This window comes from Typopeltis vanoorti, chromosome 11, assembly GCF_054136105.1.
Source record: "Typopeltis vanoorti isolate ZY-2024b chromosome 11, IOZ_Tvanoo_1.0, whole genome shotgun sequence".
Taxonomy (NCBI): Eukaryota; Metazoa; Arthropoda; class Arachnida; order Uropygi; family Thelyphonidae; genus Typopeltis; species Typopeltis vanoorti.
The window spans coordinates 136,668,209-136,689,559 of record NC_143559.1 but is presented as its reverse complement, the minus strand read 5'-3'; the positions used below and the strand labels follow the sequence as shown (position 1 = coordinate 136,689,559).

Sequence of the window (21,351 nt, the reverse complement as noted above, 5' to 3'; positions counted from 1 at the left end):
TTCAAGAAGAATGCAAATAGGAGTATGTATCAATACTTAAGACAGAAATATTGTAAGCCTGAAATATGGAAAGGCAACTGGAGTAGATATTTAATCAGAAATGCATAAATATGTCACTATAAAAGTTTTGTAGTGGCTACACTGCATAATTCAGAAGCCTAATCAGAAGGTTGAATTCCAGATGATTGGAGTAGAGCTTTCATAGTTCTCATTAAAAAAAAAAAAAAAAAAAAAAAAAAAAAGGAGGGGGGTATAAAACAATTAGAATTACACAAGAATTTCTCTACCTAATGTTCCAGTTAAGATTTATGTAAGCATGTTTGGAAAAGGTTAAGACAGCTTGTAAAGGCAAATATGAACAAGCTAGGTTTAGGTCAAATAGAGATTTTCAAGATCAGATTTTTCTTCTCAACAAATAGTTGAGAAATCATGGAAATATAACAAAGATTTGTCATTAAGTTTTGCAAATGTAGAAAAGGCATCTGATAAGGTCACAGATTTAAAAAAAAAAAAAAAAAAAAAATCTTAAATTCTACAATTTTATTGGATAAATGGAAATTATACAGGGCAATATATTTAAGTTGTTAGTTCAGCAATTAGAATTGGAAGAAATGTAGGAAGATGGTTTGATATAAAATCAGTATATGATAAGGGTTTATATCATCTGTGCTCTTAATTTATGTAAATGGACTGCATTATATGGACACTGGATTTAAATGTGAATGGGAGAGAAATTTAGTCCTATTTTTTATTTCATGCAGGTGATGTACTCCTAAACAAATCCACTATATTCTTAAACTATTAAATAACACCTGTAAACAAGTTTGGCATGACAATAAGCAAAAAAAGACTAAAACTGAAAAACAGATAAGAATTTAAACTTCAACAGCATTCTCAATGGGAACCTATAATGCTAGCAAAATATTTCGGCTATTTAACCAAATAACTGGGAGGAGACTTCATCACTTTTAAGGAATGCAGAGGACCGGCTGGAGCTTATGGCCTAATATTCAATCCTCGCCTTCACATGGTGCCCACCTACTAGTAGGTATCCACTGGGTACTGAATGAACAAGAATGGGCAGGCAATTTGTGACTTAGCTGATGAGATCGTATTCTCTATTAAAAACCAGAAATACATAGCATAAGATTTCATACTAGCCAGAGTGTCGTCCAGTTAAGCAAGATACCACTGTTTTCATTAGGGAAAACCATTGCGAACAGTGAGAAGTCTGCTGTTGGAATAAACTCCAACTGAACATGAAGAAGGAACTCTATCAGAAGAACTTGAAGGTAGAAACCATCAATATCAGGAGTCTGTACAGAAAGACTTAGGTGTTCATTATCCACAATAAAATCTATATAACTAACACCAAGAGGGGGGAAATACATTAAACTCGTTAATATTTCTCTGGTTTTCTAACCAGCATCATCACAGCACAATGAAACTGTGATAGGCACACAGCACTACACCAAGTATTTGTAGAAACAGTTTAAATTGTAACTGACACCTAATGTGCTTATGTGGCATCCTCTATGGGTCAGAACTATAGAGTTGATTCAGAGAAATCCAACTATTAGGTCTTAAAATATCTCCCAGATTTTTGGTAAATTAATGCAAATACACTTGTTCAGGTTGGGAAAGTGCTTCATAGCTGATGCTGATTCTAAGAATAGAATTACACAGTACACCAGTTTGTACCCCAATACAGATTTGCAGATGACAGCACATTACACTGCTCACTTTCATTTGATAAACACTACCTACACAACTCACCTCGACTTACAGGGCATCAACCACCACCCACAGTTCCGATCTCCAAGCCATCCTCTAATGGGATTCGGATAACCTCATCAATTTCAATGCTAATCAAACCCAGTCCTGTCCTATTTCCCATTAAAAAAAAAATAAATAAATAAAAAAAAATAAAAATAAAAAATTCCCAATATTCTTTTTGAAGATATCCAAATTTCCAGACAGTTTGAGATTTCTCCTCTTGGAATTATCCTCGCATCAAACCTCTCCTGGCATAAACACATCACAACCATTGCATCCTCCGATTAAAAAAAAACAACTAGGATTTCTCTTTTGCTCAAGACGTTACTTTGCCCCTGAACAGCTGTTAACATTATACAAATCTCGAATCTGCCGAGCTATTGAATACTGCTCCCGCATATGGGGTGGGTCCCCTAAAAGCTCCTTCAAAATGCTTGACTTAATACAGAGGAGAGCAATTAGACTTATTAATGACCCATCTCTTACAAACGCTTCCCACTTTCACAGATATTTGGTTTCTGCAATATGTACATTCTATAAATATTTCCATGGGAAATGCTCATCTGAAATAACATAAATTTCTCCACTCAGTACTAAGCTCATTGGAACACGTGCAGCTGCTGCTCAACATCCCTTCACAGCACCAAGAAACGGAACTTTTTTTTCCTCCTTCATCCCTGCAACTGTTGCACTGTGGAACAGTCTTCCCCCCCCCCCTGCAGTGTTTCCCAAGGAATACAATTTAGTCATTTAAATCAAATGTAAACAAGTTCCTCCTTTCCCAACCTACTACTCATACATGGTACTGTAGGTTGACCAACCAACCTCTTGTGTATGGGCACAACATTTAAAAAAAAGTGTATCTGGAGCATGGCCTGCCAATCCCTACTTGCCATACAGACGATCTAATGTAATATTTATGTTCTTCAAGGTCTGTGTAACCAGTCTGTCCAAAGTGTAGGAACAAGGAACTTTATACACTCCTGGATGTTCAGGAGGATGCAGTCAATCTTTAGGAGAACATATAAAAGTAGCTAGTTGAATGAAAGATTTGAAAGTGGTATGGAGATCATATTTGCAAAGAACTTTGGCAATATTTTCTGATGTACCATTAACATATGGAATGGTTTTTCTGTGATTCTGTGTGTTGGGTATATAGGAGATTCAGGTAATATTACATTTTATATGGCCTGTAGTCATTGGCTGAAAATGTGTCAAAGGTCCCTAAGCTCATTTTCAAGGGCTCTTTTAAACAAATTGCCTTGACTCAGCAAGTAAGAGTTTTGAGAATACCAACTATTGGAAAGGGTGGTGATGATGTGATAAATACTACTAGTATGAGTGGGTTTTCTGTAGCTAAGGATAATAAACCATTAGGAATAATAATAATAAATTTAGTTTAATCCTTTATCCAAGTGTGTGCAAACAAATTTTGCACCTGAAAGTATCTTCAGGACTGGGGTAAAGTGGTACAACACCGAGCAACTCCTTGCATCCTTGTGTGTCTCTGCTTGGGCCTGGCTCCCACTGAAGAGACCTCAGTAAAGGTCGAAACTAGTCTGGGTAGTGGCCCTTCCCTTAATGCATAACATACATATCTGCAAGGAGATGTGTTTTGCATTATGGGAGATACTGAGATAGGAGTGTTGGTATCTTGCTCCACCTTTGCAAGGAGTTGCCCAGTATTGTACCACTTTACCCCAGTCCTGAAGATACTTTCAGGCGCAAACTTTGTTTGCACACACTTGGATAAAGGATTAAACTAAATTTATTATAGTCTGACCAAGTGAAAAATAAATTTTCAAGCCATTAGGAAGTTTTTAGTTTATCTAAAAAGGGGAGACTGTTGTTACTTTATCTGGGGTGAAGTTTATTTTAGGATGACAGGATAGCCAAAGTCCTTTGCGAATATGATGTCCATTCCAACTTTCATACCTTTCATTCAGCTACTTTTATGTTCTCCTAAAGATCAACTACATCCTCTTGAACATATAGTTCCTTGTGCCTGCAAGTTAGTCCTTTGGACAGACTGGTAGATCAGTTAGCATATGGTTTGAACATAAACGTTACATTAGATCATCTGTATGGCAAGCCAGGATTGGCAGACCATGCTCTACACATTGGATCAGATCAAGAAAAACATCTTTATTGCATAGAAGTCATTATAGGTCCGAGAGGCTATTCTTAAAATCAGCATCAGCTATGAAGCACTCTTCCAACCTCAGTTGCATTAAGTTGCACTCTTCCAACCTCAGTTGTAGTTGCATTAATTTATGAAAGATCTGGGAGACATCATTTTAAGACCTAATAGCTGGATTTCATTAATTCTATAGTTCTGACCCATCCTCTTTGGATCAGAACTATAAGGGTTTGCCACATATACCATTTAAATTGTTTCTACAGTTACTTGGCTTAGTGCTGTGTGCCTGTCAGTTTCATTGTGCTCTGATGCTGGATAGAAATCCAGCAAAATATTTGAGAGTTTAATAAATGTATTTTTTCTCTCTCAGTGTTAATTATACCATTAAGCTTCCTAATGAATATAAGGAGTATTAATGGAAAGGAAATTGAACTTGCAAAAGAACTGGAAAAGTACTATATGCATAGCATTACGGATACAAATAAATCTTTTATACTGTGGCTAGTACATCTATTGCTTGAACAAAATGGAAGGAATGTAACCAGTTTTTTCTATCACTTTGTTTCCTTTTTATAAAATTTAGTTATTTAACCTTTCTTAACCATACATTTCATTTTTATGAATGTCTTCTATATCAGACATATCAATATCAGTGCCTTATATCAGTAGCATCTCTGCCATATTATTATTCAGGCCTCCATGGAGTCAAAAGGCTCATTGCAGGAGGTTCCTCCTAGGAAACACCAAGTCTATCATACCACTCCTTAAACTCATTGACTGTTCTTGCTCTCACCACTCTTTAAAGCAATGCATTCCATGGTTCAACCACCCCTCATGCAAAGAAACCACTCCTCATCCTCTTACTCACAGCTTCCTTTCGTAACTTCCAGGGATGGTCTCTTGTCATCCCTCCTTCCTGCTGTTCAAGCGAAAGAACTCCCCACTGTCAACCCTGTAACCACCTCTCAACAGTTTAAAAGTCTCAATCATATCACCTCTCCTTCCATCCACCAAACTCTGCAGTCCACATTCCCTCAGCCAATCCTCATAACTAACATACACTGTACAGTCCTGAAACAGTCTTTATCTGCCTCTGTACCCTTTCCACAGTTAATTTATCCCTGTTCTCAGATTTGGTCCCCTAATCCTGGGGACCAAATCTGAGAACAATAGTCTACGTGTGGTCTGATCAGGGTCTTATACAACGGAATGATAACCCGTTTATCTCTGCAGGTCAGTGTCCTTCTCATAATTGCAGCAATCCTCTGTGTTACCTTCACCACCTTTGCAATATGTCCCCTAAATTTCAGCTTTCTATCAATCATCAACTCCAGATCTCTTGTCTTGCCTACTTCCTCCAGTATAACTCCTCCCATAGAGAATGCAGCATCCCATCGATGTTTCCAAAACCTCAAGACTTTACATTTTGCTGCATTAAACTGAAAGCCCCATTCATTTGCCCATCTATCCAGCTTATTCAAATCCTCTTGCAGGGTTACCACATCTGCACTATTACTAATAATCCTTCCCAGCTTTGCATCATCTGCAAACAACTGAATATCCCCTTGCAATCCACTGGCAATGTCATTGATATAAAGGTTAAGCAATATAGGTCCTAGTACTGAGCCCTGTGGGACCCCAGTTGTAACCCTCTGCTTCCTTGAAACTGCTCCACCATACACAATTCTCTGATACCTATCAGACAGCCAATCCTGAATCCAGTTGACCAATCTGACATCCAGACCCATGTGCAGGTCAGCGTCCTTCTCATTATTGCAGCAATCCTCTGTGTTACCTTCACCACCTTTGGAACATGTCCCTTGAATTTCAGGTTTCTAATAATCATCAACCCCAGATCTCTTGTCTCCCCTATTTCGTCCAGTACAACTGCAATAGAGTATGTAGTGTCCCATCGATGTGTCCCAGACCTCAAGACCTTACACTTTGCTGCATTAAACTGACACTCCCATTCTTTTGCATCATCAGCAGACAGTGGATAGATATAAATAGATCTTCTCAAAATCATTGTAAAATGATTTGCAATAGTAAATTATCCTTTTCTTAAAGGATAAACTATGAATGAACTGCTAATAAAAATGGTATTTGAATCATTGATCATTTGTTCTTATTGCAGGTTTTATCTGTCAGTGTGGAAGAAGAAAATATTATTCCATACATCAACAATGTGCTACAAAATCCAGATCTAGCTTTACGTATGGCAGTCAGGAACAATCTCTCAGGAGCAGAAGATCTGTTTGTCAGAAAGTTTAATACCTTGTTTGCAAATGGTCAGTATGCTGAAGCAGCCAAAGTTGCTGCAAATGCCCCTAAGGTAAACTATCTCATTGCTCTATTAGTTTTGTAAATTAGGTTTTGAATGAAATAATGGCCTATCCCATGTTTACCACCTGATTTACTGGTTGTCCACAAATGTTTATCCTGATTTCAACTGGCTATAATATTTTAACAGTGAAACTAACGGAATAAATTTTGTTGCAGGTAAACTTGGGCAGCAGAGTTTCCATACTGGTATCTTCAGTATACTGCTTTTGCCACCAGGAGTGCTGATGCTGATTTTCTTTAAAAATCGCTTCAGTACAGGAAAAAGCATAATGTGCTCTGTGGCTAGCAGAAACAAAATCTCCAGTTACAGTGTGGTGAATGTTTAGGACACAGTATGGAAAGAACCCACCTGATGTCAAGCTCATTAAGTCATGGAAGACAAAGTTTTCAGAAACAGGTTCAGTTCATAAGGGTACGTGCAGTGGCAGACCTTTGGTTTTCGAGGAGACAGTTTAGGCATTTCAAACTGCCTTCACCCGGTCACTGCAGAATTCAATCAGAAGAGCTTCATTAGAACTTCAAATGCCAAAGTCCAAATTGTCCAGGAGATAAAGCCAGATGATCGTCCAAGCATGAAGAATTTACTAACCTCATTGTAGGGATCTGAAAACCCACATGCCATAAGAGAACACATTCGAGCTAGTCCAAAACTCGATGTGTGGTGTGGGCTAATGCACGATTGAGTGATTGGCCCCTCTTTTTTCTTGAAAAAGAAATGTGTACTTATACATGCTCAATAATTATGCCATTCCCCAGCTACAGGAGATGCAACCAAATGTTATCTTTCAACAGGGCTCTGTTGAAAGATAACATTTTCTTTCATTGGTCTCGTGACTTTTTTCTATATGTTATGCATTGAAGTCTAACTTTGTGTTCCATTTCAAGTATCCACTGAAGAGTTATAATATATTATAATCAGGGTAAACATTTGTGGACACCCTGCATATTAATACCAAGTTGACCCTTTCTATACAGAACATCACTATAACAAAATCATTAATAATAGCAAACTGTTCAGAAAAGTCAACCAAAGCCTCGTATGTATAACGATATTCACTAGCAAACTGTCCATATAACTATTTCTATTGTCCTTGCCAGTTACCATAGCAAACGTGAGTCAACTGAATATTTTTTGCTGGAAAGTTGCACCAGTTTATTTCACTTCACTTGTTAGTATCTGCAAAATTTTTCTTTTTTTTTTTTTTCTGCATTTATATACATTGATTGCTGGTTTTGCATACTTTGTGGTTTTAAGGATTGTTTACAAAAAAACAAAGATGTAGGCAATGCTCTGTATTTAACAGTGGCGGCACTGCGACAATGCAGCATCCCCCACAGAAAAAATGAAAAAATTAAATTTTGTTTGTGTTTATAAATAATAACAATGCTTACAACATTATATAAATGCAGTACAACATGTTAAAGGTTACAGCTTATGTTTTGACATTGATTGAATAGTTAATAATTGTAATTGTTCGATTAATGCTTTAGATTACGAAACAAATGCACTGCGATCTAATGCTGATATTCTTTTGCTCTTGTCATTGCATGTTACGTCATTCCCAACTGTAACTGCTCATGCGGCAGTGTATTTTTAGTATGCTTATGCCCCTTATTTCTGTGAGATATGAAACGTTTATTATTGGTGCGTGTGTGTGTGTGGTGAACTTTTTTGTAAATTTTATTTTGTTAAAATAACATTTATTTATTATAGATACAAGGCTGAATTATGACGAGTGTCACTGTTGAAAATATGAAAAGAATTATATTTTTTCAATTATCGTTACACCAATCAAGTGCACTGTGATCTAACGCTGATATTTGTTTGCACTTGTCATTGCTATTAATATGAAACTTTTATTATTGGTGTTTGTGGTGAGGATGAAATATTTTTAATATTTAAATTTATTAAAATTCTTTACTGATTAGGAAAAGTTTTTTTTATATGCAGCACCCCTACTTAAAATTTTCACTGACTGCCACTGATATTTAACATCATTCAGAAGGTATGTTGTAGCTCTTGAAACAGCAGAGTTTTTCTTTTTTAAACTGGAAGTTGATCACTGTGAAACTAGCAATCTAATGTTTGTGTAGTTTCTAGACATACTGAATATTTTTGAAGCGCAGAAAATAGCTATAAAAGCTTAACAGGCCACCACCACCTTGCCTATTGGAGACCTGAAATGATTGGAAAAGCGTCTTAACACTAAAACATGCTATAAGTTTTCAACCTTTCAAGGATGGAATAAACCGGACCTTGGATATGTCCTTGATTATTCATAGTTTCCATTTTACTGTTAATAGTGATATTTTTAGACCATTAAATGTTGAAAGTTTTTTTAACTTCGTTATAAATTGAAGATGCCTACTTGTGAAGTTACATGAAGTAACTTCACAATTATACTACTTTTATATATATAGATGCTAATGACTTCACTTAATTGCTTTAATATCCTATAAGCAAGACTACACCCTTTTGGATGTGTGTAATGCTATGCATTATGGGAAGAACCAGACTGTTTTAGACTTAAGGTTTCATCAGTGGGAGCCAAACCCAGAAGATACAGAGGTTGAGGTAATGCAGAGGTCATATATTTCCCATATACAAGTAGTGAAAAGATGTAACACCTTATTAAAATACTCCTAATTAAAACTATCTGTTCAAAGTTTTTTCACTTGGTTATAAATTAGATGATATTGTTATTAGCATTACCTCAACCTCTGTATCTTCTGGGTTTGGCTCCCACTGATGAAACCTTAAGTCTAAAACAGTCTGGTTCTTCCCATAATGCATAGCATTACACACATCCAAAAGGGTGTGGTTTTGCTTTCTAAGTTCTAACTCTGTCTTCTCCAAACTTTAATTCTTTTCCGACTTCAACTTTAAATGTTCCATTTAAATCTGAAGTTGGAAAAGGATTAAAGTTTGGAGAAGACAGAGTTAGAACTGTGGGAAGAAACAAAAGGGTACAGTAATAAAAGCAAAGAAGACTAAAGAAACAAGAAAGAAAGATTGTAAATGGTTGTCAGAAAATACTATTCAAATAGAAAAAAAAACAAAACTTAATAGAAACAGTTATACAGAGAGAAGATTTTCAGAGACAACTTAGGAAAGATAAGTTAAAACATGTAAACAAAAGATGCAAGGAAATTGAAGAAAGTAACATCATTACAGGTGGAACACAATATCTGTTTATCAAGATAAATGAAATTAACAGGGAAGTTTATCCCTGGATTAGGAGTTGTAAAAAGTAATTTGGGAAAATTTTTAATGGAAGAAATGAAAAAAAAAAAAAAAAAAGATGGAAAGCGTATGTAGAGGATTTGTACAAGAAAGGTATCGAAGTAGAATTTGAAAGGAGAGAATTTGTTGAACCCATAAGTGAAATATCAATGGTGAAGCTCCTGGAGCTGATGAAGTTTCAGTGGAATTATCCAGAAAAGCTGGGGATGAAGTAGTGCATATGTTAACTGAAATTTGTCAACAGGTTTGGAAGAAAATATACTGGCCTAGAGATTAGAAAGCAGCATTCATCCCAGTTCCAAAAAAAATCAAATCCCAGAGATCATGAGAATTAAAGAACCATCGCTTTAATTTAGTTTGCTAAAAGTGATCCAACAAAGGCTGGAGTCATGTGTGAATAGAGAAATGCCAGAAGAACAGGGTTGTATACTGTTACCCTATATTTTAAATATTTATAGTCAATATTATTATGAGAATTCCTGTCCATTCTTTTTCTATGACCCAGCAGGAATTAAGATTGATGACAGAAAAATAATTTAAAACGTAGTTGATTCTACGAGTGAAGAAGGAAAGCAACAAAACTGAGCTTAATTTAAACATCAGCAAAACAAGAGTGACTATTTCTGGCAATTTAGATGAATTTATGATTGAAGGAGATAAAATAAAGGTCATTGAATTTTATGATTCTTTAGGGGCCAGTATAAGAAATTATGGTAAATGTGAAGATGAAATTGAAAGGATAGCCATAGGGAAAAAATGCTGTTAAATCTGACAAAAATTATGAAAGATGGAGGTGTTAGTGAGGCCAAAAAAGATAGCATTGTCAATGCAATGATATTTCCAGTATTGATGTGAAAGCTAGATCATTAAGAAAGGCAAAAGCAAATTAATTCATTTGCATTTTGGGCATGGAGGAGACTATTAAATATCTCATGGACTGCAAAACTGTATAACTGAGGAGACCTCCACATAGCCTTTAAAGGAATGTGGAGAACCGACCAGGGCTTCTGACCTAATGTCCGAAGCCCTGGTCAGTTCAATCCTTACCTTCTTGAATGATGCCAGCTGGGGCTTTGCCTGGTTAAACAATGCCCCCATTGTTTTAACCAGGGTGAACATTGAAAAGTCAGCTACTAGAACAAATCCTGAAACACATCCTAACTAAATATCACCAGAGTTCAGGATTGGTATTATCAACATAAGAAGCCTGAATGGCAAAGAAATGGAGCTAGCTGAGGAATTGGATACGTACCAGATCGACATAATTTGGGTGATTTGAAACAAAAAAAAAGACAAACTGGTGAGATCTTTCTGAGCAGTAAATACAAAATATTATATTTAGGCAATGACAATCAAGGAAAAGAAGCAGTAGCCATGGTATTCAACATCTCATCTCATCTTCTTTATACCCTCTTTTACCTTGGGGTGTCGAGGGTCCATTGATCATCGGACCTCAATCCGTTCACAGGATAAGGTGGTCAGCCCTATGCCCCGGTATATCCTATGGCCTGTAGTGTTAAGTTCTCAAGGCCAGTTTGCCTGCTTTGCGGGATGAAAAACCCCAGAATAAACCGGGGGGGGGGGGGGGAAACCCTGCTGTCCACGCCCAAGACTGGCTAACTTGGTTATGGCTGAGGAAGATCCTTCAGCTCCTCACGTCACTGACGGGAATCGAACCTAGGACACTCCTTCCCCAGGCATATGGTTGCGAAGCGCATAGCCACTAAGCTAATCGTGCAGACTTCAACATTAAATAGGTTAATCTTCTTGAATGATAGGCACTATCAAGTAGACATGTGGGTAATGTGGAACTGGACAAAGAGACTTATTTGTGCCTATGGTCCCACAGAATGTTCTACTGAGGTAGAAATGAGGAATTTTTTGAGGCTTTAAAGAAAGCAATTGACAGAATGAAAAATGAAAAGTTGGCCCTTGTTATGGATCTAAGTAGAGTAGGAAATGATTGTGAGACATACAAAACTATTTGGGGAAAATATGAACAGAGCAAAGTTAATAATGGCAAATACCTGTTGGCTTTATACTCAGAATATGGACTGGTTCTTACTAATACAGTATTCCAACATAAAAATTCAACACAAATTTACATGGAGAGAAGAGGCAAGGAATATGAAGTCTCATTGACTATGTTATTGTTGATAGTGGTGTTTTTTCCATAGTGCAGGACACTAGAGTGTATAGATGATTTGAAATTGGAAGTGATCACCAATTAGTCTTGAGCAGGATAAAATTGCATATTGAAAAGAACATGTAAGAAAGTTTTAAAGTGAATAAATGTTGAGCATCTCTCAGATATGAACTGCAGACTGAAATAGACAAACATTATTCAAGAAAAAATGAAAGAGTTTGAGAACAGGAACCAAACCTAGGAGATTCAGTGGCAAATCCTGAAGAAAACATTGATTAATTCACCCAGAGAGGCATGTGGTGAAGTTGTGTGGAAGGTTGTAAAAAAATGAGAACTCATGGTGGATACAGGAAGGTAAAGAGGCAGTGAAGGAAAAGAAAAAAAGTGTATCAAAAGTTCTTGGCTAATAAGTCAGCTTGTCTTCTTATAAATATAAGAAATTAGAATACAGAGATAAATATAAGAAAGCTGAACACTGTAAAACTAGCTAAATAAGTCATGGGAAGACTTTGGCAAGAACATGGAAAATAAATATCAAGAAGGTGGCAAGATATTCTGAAGGTTGTTGATAAAGCTCAGAAATGGAGAAAAGAGTGCTATAAAAGGAATCAGAGATAAAGGTGATATGAAAACTGCAGAAAAAGATATACTTGATGTATGGAGCAATTACTTCTAAAAAAAATTGCTAAATGAAACAGTGACAGCACAGTGATAAAAACAATCAACCGGCATGCAACCAGGTAAAAAAAAAAATTAAAAAATCCATACTTGAAGTAGAAAAAGCTATCAAAAGCCTGAAATGTGGAAAGGCAGCTGGAGTAGATATTTGACCAGAAATGCTCACATATGGAGGTATAAAAGTCTTACAGTGGTTGTATTGCATAGTTCAGAAGGCTTGAACAGACGGACGAATTCAAGATGATTGGAGTATAGCTTTCAAAATCTATAAAAATGAAATAAAACTGAATCTGAGAATTAGAGATATTTCCATATACCGAGTGTTCCTGGTAAGATTTATGCAAGTATACATGAGATGGTTGAGAAGGATTGTGGAAAGAAAGCTTGATGAAGAACAAGCTGAATTCAAGCCAAATATAGGCTGTCAAGATCAGATTTTTAAATTACAACAAATAGTTAAGCTGGTGTGGTAGGAAGTCAATTGAATAAATTCATATGGAATAAGAGAGAAATTAGTCTTAACACTAAATTAGCTGTATGCAAGACAGTGTTCAAACCAGTTTTAACTTATGGATCTGAGAGCTTGGTCAGAAGTAAAACACTCTGACCAAAGACTAGAGACTGCAGATATGACAGTCCTGAGAGGCCTGAACAGATGGCATTAATGGCAATATCATATTAAAAATGAGGATATTAGGAAAGAACTAGACATTGTCAGCATCCAGGAATGGGTTAGCATAGCTAATCTCAGGTGGTATGGTGGTCACTTAAACAGAATGGGTGAGGAAAGATTAGCAAAACAAGTGTTCTCTACCAGGTTGGCAGGAAAACGATCCAGAGGAAGACCAAGATATAGGTGGATTGATATGGTACAAAGTGCCTTAGACGATAGAAATATTAGATCTGATAATGTTGGGGACTTGACAAGTAACAGACTGATTTGGAGGAAAATTGTAGATAGGAAGTTAGTAATGATGTAAATTGGTCATGTAGTGCTATCATATCCTGTACACCCCTTGGGGGTACATGTCAGGAATTTGATGATGAACAAATAGTTGAGAAATCATGGGAATATAACAAATATCTGTATTTAAGTTTTGTAGATCTGAAAAAAGCACATGACAAGGTGCCAAAAGAAAAGCTACAGTTGTATGGTGTCGATGTGGCATTGTTTCAAGCAACACTTAGTCATTATTTGAGTTGTAAGTCAGCATTTAGAATTGAAGGATGTACAAGAAGAGCATTTAATGTTGAATCTGATGTCAGACAAAAATGTGTATTATCCCCTCTGTTATTCGTTATCTACGTGGATCATATTATGAAGGAAAGTGGTATTAAAGCTGATATCAAAATTGCAGGTGTTCATCTATGCTCTTTACTTTATTCTTGTGATTTTATACTTGTACTGAATTTATTTAAGTCTGCAAGGTTCCTTAACTAAATTGAATAACTGTTGCAACACATTTTAATAGGAAAATCAGCAATAACAAGACAATGAAAATAGGCATTGTGAATGGAAACTTATAGTACAAGTAAAACATTTCGGCTACCTAGGCACTATTTTTATCGAAGATGGTGAATTAAATATGTAAATAGACAACAGAATCAACAAACCTGGTATTGTAGGAAGTCAACTGAAGAAATTTACAAGGAATACAAGAGAAATGAAATTAGCTATATACATGACAGTGTTCAAACCAATTTTAACTTATGTATCCGAGAGCTGGGTTAGAATTAACACACATTATTTGGATTACAAGACCATAGGTTTTAATACACACACACACACATACAACCTATGGTCTTGTAATCCAAATAGTATGTGTTAATCTTTAAAAAAAAAAAAAAAAAAAGGCCAACTATAACTTTCATCATGAACAATCTAGCTGGGTTAGAAGTAAAACACTTGATCCAAGAATGGAGACCACAGATATGAGAGGTCTGAAAAACAAGAATGTTAGGAAACAAGTTGACATTGCTAGCAGAGCTAATCTCAGGTGATATGGTCAATTAAACAGAATGGGAGAAGAAAGATTAGCACAACAAGTGTTCTTTGCCATGGGAAGACCAAGATGTAGGTGGATTAATACAGTAAAAAGTGCCTTAAAAGACAAATATAAATCTGATAATGTTCGAGTCTTTACAGATAACAGATTGATTTGGAGGAAAATTGTTGATAGGAAGTAATTATCCTTGATCCAAGTGTAAGCAAACAAAGTTTGCGCCTGAAGTATCTTCAGGACTGTGGCAACTCGTGAAAAGACAGTTTATTCAAAGCATTGCGAACATAAGGGGTTATTACCAGATTAATGTGGGATGAGATTTTTAACAGAATGGGGAGAGATGAAGAACAAGAAATCATTTCATGGAGAGATAATGAACACATCTAAAGTATATGATGATGAGGTGTGTTTTAGTGGGATCTTCCCATTTATTTACCACATTATCTCAATACAACATTTACAGTTCAGATTTTTGAAGCATTTCTGGTAGGCATCCAATGGTGCATGTCATTCAGTTAAGTGGTCACTCTTTGAGATAGCCTCCAGTGAATCAAACCTCCATCCTTTGAATTAGCTTTGATTTGGAGACAGTTTGATGGTGCCAAATCTGGCAAATATAGTGGGTGTTTAATCTCTGTGGTGGATTTGGAAGCAAGAAGTTCTGCCTTTAATGCACAATGTGCAGTTGCATTGTTCAGCAATATTCAGCTTGTTTTGTTTGGTGCTACACCCCCTCATGTCTCATGCATTGATTGACATTATATGGTACCAAGGTAGCCCTGATTGTTAATCATTTGGTTCTTCAGAACAAATTCCCTATGAACATGTTCATGAATCTTGAACAATCAGCATTGTTTAGACAAGACTTCTATAGTCAAATTTCATGGAATTGGTGATTGTCGAAGTCTTAGATTTGGGCAATTACCATTCCATGCTTAGCTGCTTCCCTAGAACCCCTCAGAACAAAAAGCGACATATCTTAAAACCCTTTAACCTGCATGTTTCATCAAATTGTAATAATTTGTTTTTTTTTTCTTGTTGAGTTCATTGAAGAGCTTCTAGATATGACTGGATCTGTAGAACTGCTTTGGCAATCTGAACTTTGATGGAGTAGAGCTTTTCTCTAGGGTTATTGTCAATTTGCTGTAGAGCAGCAGCAATTGCTGGACAAGAATAAATATGGACATTGCTAGTTCAACTCCTGGACAGTTTTTCGCATGTTTCATAACTCCTACTACTGTCTGGATGGATTTTCATGCCTTTAAAGTGTTCCATCCTTAGTCTGGTGATGATTGTGGTTATTTATTTTCATTAATTTCACTGATTTCATTCTTCTTCTTGATAGTTTGTTTTACCAATCTTGTTTTGGCGACAGAGTTACTATCAGTTAGTGATAGTGGGTGTAATTTTTGAAGTATCTGGCTTCTTTGGCTAGTCTGCCTGCTCTTTCATTGCCTTCAATATTTACATGGGCTGGTATCCATTGCAGTGTGCAGTCCTTTTTCCTTTTAGGATATATAAAAGGACATGGCAGGGGTTTTGAAGAAATTTAAAGATGCAGTGGTGTGGACTGCCATTAAGTTTTTCATACTGCAAGAAAAGTCCACAACTCTGATTCACTAAACTGTATGAGACTTTAGGGGACTGTGCCCTAGCATATCCAACAGTTGCCAGATGGGTGGCCAAGTTTAAAACTGGACGTCCTGAGGCAACAGATGCCTGCAGGTCAGGAAGACCTTCTGCAGTAACACCTGAAAACATTGATGCGGTGCATGCCATGATCCTTGATGATAGATAAATACCTGCCTAAAACATTGCAAAGACTGGGGATATCCAGGGAACAAGTTGGTCATTATCCAGCAATATCTGGATATGCAGAAGCTCTCAATGAAGTGGATCCCTAAATGTTTAAATGTCGACCAAAAGAACGAGAGAGAGAGAGAGAGAGAGAGAGAACGTGTGCTGTCATCTCGAGAGATTTTGGTTCATTTTGAGGAATTGCAAATTGGGTGCAAATTTTTTGGCTCGTATTGTGACTATTGATGAAACATGACTTAATCACTATGAACCAGAGACCAAACAATGGTCAATGGAGTGGAAACATGAGCACATGGCCAAAGAAGTTTCAAACTCAAAAGCCAGCAGGGAAGGTTCTTGCCAGTGCCTTTTTTGGGATCTGGATGGTGAAATCCTTACTGAGTACCTCAAAAAAGTGAAACTGTTACAGCAGCAGTTTATTCAACACCTAATAGATTTGAAGGCATTACTAAAGGAAAAATGCTGTGGGGAAACTGAGTAGAGGTGTGTTGCTTTTGCAGGACAATGCATTTGCTCACAATGCTCACGAAACCCAACAGACAATACACAACTTGGGCTTTCATTGTCTTCCTCACCCACCCTATTTGTCAAACCTGGTCCCTTCTATTTCCTATTCCCAAATTTAAAGAAACACTTGAAAGGAACAAAATTTACCATAGATGATGAAATATCTGCTGCTGAGGACTGGTTTGTGCAAGAAGAGAGACTTTTTTCCCTCAGAGAATTGCAAATGGTGCAGCAGCATTGTAACAAGTGTATAACTCTTCGTGGGGAATTATGTAGAATAATTTGCTAGTTACATGGTTCTTACCTCAATTCTGTGTGATTATTGCAACTTTTCAGCACACCTTCGTATATATATACTGTGATCAGCATTTTAATAATAATATATATTTTCCCATGACAATCTTCTTCATATTTATGCATTTCAAGCATTATTAGGTATGTTAATACCTAATAATGCTTGAAATGTTAATTTAAAATATTTAATTAGCTTAAATGTTACAAATTTATTTTTCATTAGTTACACCAAGAGGTTGATATAGTAACAAATTCAGTGCATCGATAATTTGCCAGCATGAATAGCATATCATTCAATCTGCATTTTGTGTACTAATATTTGGTATATTCTCCCACTCCACAGGGTGTGTGTGTGTGTGTGTGTGTTTACATAATAGAATGATTTGATTATAACTATAGCATTATTCTTGCTTTTGAATATTTTAGGGCATTTTGCGGACACCACAAACAATTCAGAGATTTCAGCAAGTCCCTACACAACCTGGGCAGACCTCTCCTCTGCTCCAGTATTTTGGTATTCTACTTGATCAAGGCCAACTAAATAAATTTGAATCACTTGAATTATGTAGACCTGTGTTACAGCAAGGTCGGAAGCAATTACTTGAGAAATGGCTGAAGGATGATAAGGTATGGATTAATTATAATTCATGAATATAATAAATTATGTATAGCATTTCTAAAATTGTTAGCCTGTTAAGGTATCATAATGAATTCCTGATTATGTGCTTAAGGGATGTATAAGTTATTGTGATAGTACTATGTAATTGTTTACTAGTTTCCTTTCATCAAATTTTCTTCAAAATGATCAGGTCTCTAATCTTGCCATAGCTTATATATCAGTCTTCTAAGGCATAGTTAACTACATCAATTAATTTAGATCTGGTTTCTTGCAATTCTGATGTGAAGTACTTGCACTGCTAAACTTTCCTCTCCCATTCTTTTTAACTGAACATATCACATTAGGGTGATCACATATTCTTGAATGTTAGCAATATTAAGTACCTTTCTAATTTCATTTTTACTAATTCTGCCACAGATGCTATCTGTTTACTTTCCACATCTTCCTTAATTCATGTTTATGGTTTCTAGTCTTAAGTCAACCATCCTGTATTACCTGATCAAAAGTATCTGGATGCTCATTGGTAGTAATGGACTGTGATTTATATAGGTGTAAAAGGAAGGTGTAAAAGAGTAGATGCCCTCCCTCGATGAGTCCAGGACTCCCTGGAGGTATCAAGCAATAATAATAATAAATCTCATCTGGAATAATTAAATAGGTAAATTCCTCTCATTCTTGCATTTAGTTTTCTCTTTATAAAGGGATATTGCGGCACTGCTACTCCAATAATTTGGAGTCTTCTGATCAATCTTTCTGAATTATGCAGCATTCCTCTGTAAACTTTTTTTTATATCCCCATATTTAAACAGTTCAGGTCCAGTATCTACTCCAGCTTTCCATGTTTCAAGTTTCTGGTGACTTTTTATCTTAAGTATTGATGTGTTCAATTAACGCGCTATAGCAAAAAAGCTTAAATTTGCTCACTTCAACAAATGACTGAATTCGTACAAAACTTTCCATTAGTTATGTTGAAAGAAATTGCTGTTTCAAACCAATTGCTGTAACAAATTATTTCTGCCATCCCATTGAATTGTTATAGTAAGAGTTGATTGTACTCCTAGTAGCATCCTTGAATATTTTCTACTCTTATTCTGTTTACCTTATTTGTCTTAAAATGTCTGCCATATTGAACCTTGAAATCATTTACACTCTTCTCCCCCTTTCACAATGCATTCTGGCAGTATTTTACTCACCAACCACTCCATGTAAAAAAATATACTCCTCATACCTTGACCACATTTTACAAATTTACAGGTGAACTGTAGACTGAACTATACGAAATAATACTCAAGACAATGAGTTCAAACACAAAAATCAAACTGAAAAAAAAAAAAAAAAAAAACTTTCATTCAGCCAGCGACATGGTAAAATTATCTGCAAGGATAGAAAAAATCTCTATTGTGGACACAGGTTAGAGGCAGTCCTGGAAAAGCAGAAAGCATGTTGAAATTTCCTAGCATGTAAGCTGGCAGATGCACTAATAGAATATAGAGAAAAATGAAAAAGAGGTATGTTGTAGTTGAGGACTTTCATAAGAACATATACAGGACACATTCACTATAGTGAACCACTAATGAAATGATGCACTATAATGAACTGTGGAAAAATCCCTTCTATAGAACCAATGCTACTTAGCTCACTATTACAGAGTCAAAAACTTTGATATAGTGAACTGAATTTCCTAGTAGATAATGACATCACAATTAGGAGATAAAAGAAAATTGCAGGGCAATCATACACTGAGGACATGATTTGCAGGAATGATACATAAAACACACAAAATTACTTGAAAAAAAAGTAAATGCAAACATTGGAGATACAAAACTAGAAGAGAATGAAATTTTAAACATTAATTCTACATGTTTATATTTCAAATAGTTGTTAGTTTAATGTCACTTAATCTTCAGAATAAACTGCTGTAAGTATATGCAGACTCTAAAACTAAGTTTTTACAGTTAAACTCAGACTTAGTTTTAAAAACTTAAATTAGAAATTTATTATTTTTTTCTTTAATCTTTCAAACATAGAATGAGTTGCTACCCAAACAGATTTTATATATTTTATTTAAACTTCAAATTCAAGAATTAACTGCAATGTGTAGTATTTCTTTAAATTTCTAAGACAGCAGTATCAATTTATGGCAACTTTATACATTATTAGGTCTCTGTCCAATCAGAAAGCTGACATTGATATCAGCTGCTTATCACTTTTCCTCTCTTCTCAGTCAGAATAATTAAGACTAATGTTCATCACTAATATTCCCTTCTTTGTTTGATGTGACCAAGTTGACTACTGTTTTCAGGTTATTTTTGATTTTAATTGTAAAGACGCCCCCCCCCTCGACACACACACAGTATTTAGTTTATTATGAAGATTTCAGTTAAGTGACATTAAATTAATGTAACATTAATCATCATCATGCTTATACATAAAAATATAACGGAAAAACTCACGTAGAAAACGTGAGTTTTTCCGTTATATTTTTATGTATAGTTATGTCTACTCACGGTTTACCTCTTTTAAAACTTATCATCATGCTTGTCAAGGATTTAGGCCTGTTCTGGCCTTAGAAGTCATCATTGAATCTCTCAAGAGGACATACTGGTTTTCTTTTTCCTAATGGTTAATTTAAGGCTTGTTTTGGTAATCTTTCTGTTTTCATTCTTTCAATGTGTTCCATCCATTTATTTTTTAATTTTTTCTATTACCGATTCCTGGTTTAATTTTTTCATAATTTCTTTTGTAATCAAATAGTATACTTTGCAGTTTTTTCATAAACTTCATTTCAGCTATTATTAATCTTTGTCTTTGTTTTATTGTCCAGATTTCACTTCCATACAATAGGACTGATAGGGCTAATGTATTGTATACTTAATCTGGTTTATTTGCTTTCGGCAGACCCTGTAACCTCAGCGCATCCTCTGGGTAGCAGTTAAGGGAGCCCACCATGTATATGTATGTGTATATGTATAGTGGGGCGATCCAAATATATTGATTAAGGACTCGTGGACCAACAGGGCCATAAGGGGCAATCTAATCTTGATTGTAAGGGAAGTGGCACTCCCATGTCCCCTAGCTGAATCTATCCTTTTCTTCCTCTACTTTGAGGAAGATCCACTCACTTTAATCTTTCTTATAAGGCCTTATCAGCCAACTCTTCTTATTTTATGACCCTTGTGCTATTAGAGTACTCTCTTGATTATTAAATTACTTAAGGAATTCACAACATATACTGGAATATAAATTAAAATAAACTTTAATGTATGCTTCCTATATTTCGGCAACATCACGTTGCCATCTTCGTGGGAACATGAGACTAAGACACATGCATGCAGGCACTAAAACAGCAAATGAGGTCGAAGAGAGAAAACTACTGTTTTTCCTAAAGTCGTGATGGTGTCCTCCTAGAAGGCCATATTAGGTATTCTTGGCCGTTGGGCTGAAGTTTTCATGATGTATGTCTCCCAAATTTGGGGCAGTCTCAACAAACCTCAAATTTGGATGCATGAGACTGCCCTAAATTTGGGAGACGTACATCATGAGAACTTTAGCCGAATGACCAAGAATACCTAATATGGCCTTCTAGGGGGACACCATCACGACTTTAGGAAAAACAGTATTTTCTCTCTTCGACCTCATTTGCTGTTTTAGTGCCTGCATGCACGTCTTAGTCTTATGTTCCCGTGAAGATGGCAACGTGACGTTGCCGAAATATACGAAGTATATATTAAAATTAATTTTAATTTATATTCCAGTATATGTTATGAATTCCTTAAGTTATTT

General features: G+C 35.8%; 1 protein-coding gene across 1 annotated transcript in view; it reads left to right on the top strand.

The window, feature by feature from the left end:
• Chc (clathrin heavy chain) overlaps window positions 1-21,351 on the top strand; it is a 533,133-nt gene that overhangs the window by 151,814 nt on the left and 359,968 nt on the right. Inside the window, exons 8-9 of the mRNA XM_090400150.1 lie at window positions 6,051-6,248; window positions 17,376-17,576. Of these exons, the coding sequence (XP_090256276.1) occupies window positions 6,051-6,248; window positions 17,376-17,576 (399 nt within the window). The remainder of the gene's footprint in view (window positions 1-6,050; window positions 6,249-17,375; window positions 17,577-21,351) is intronic.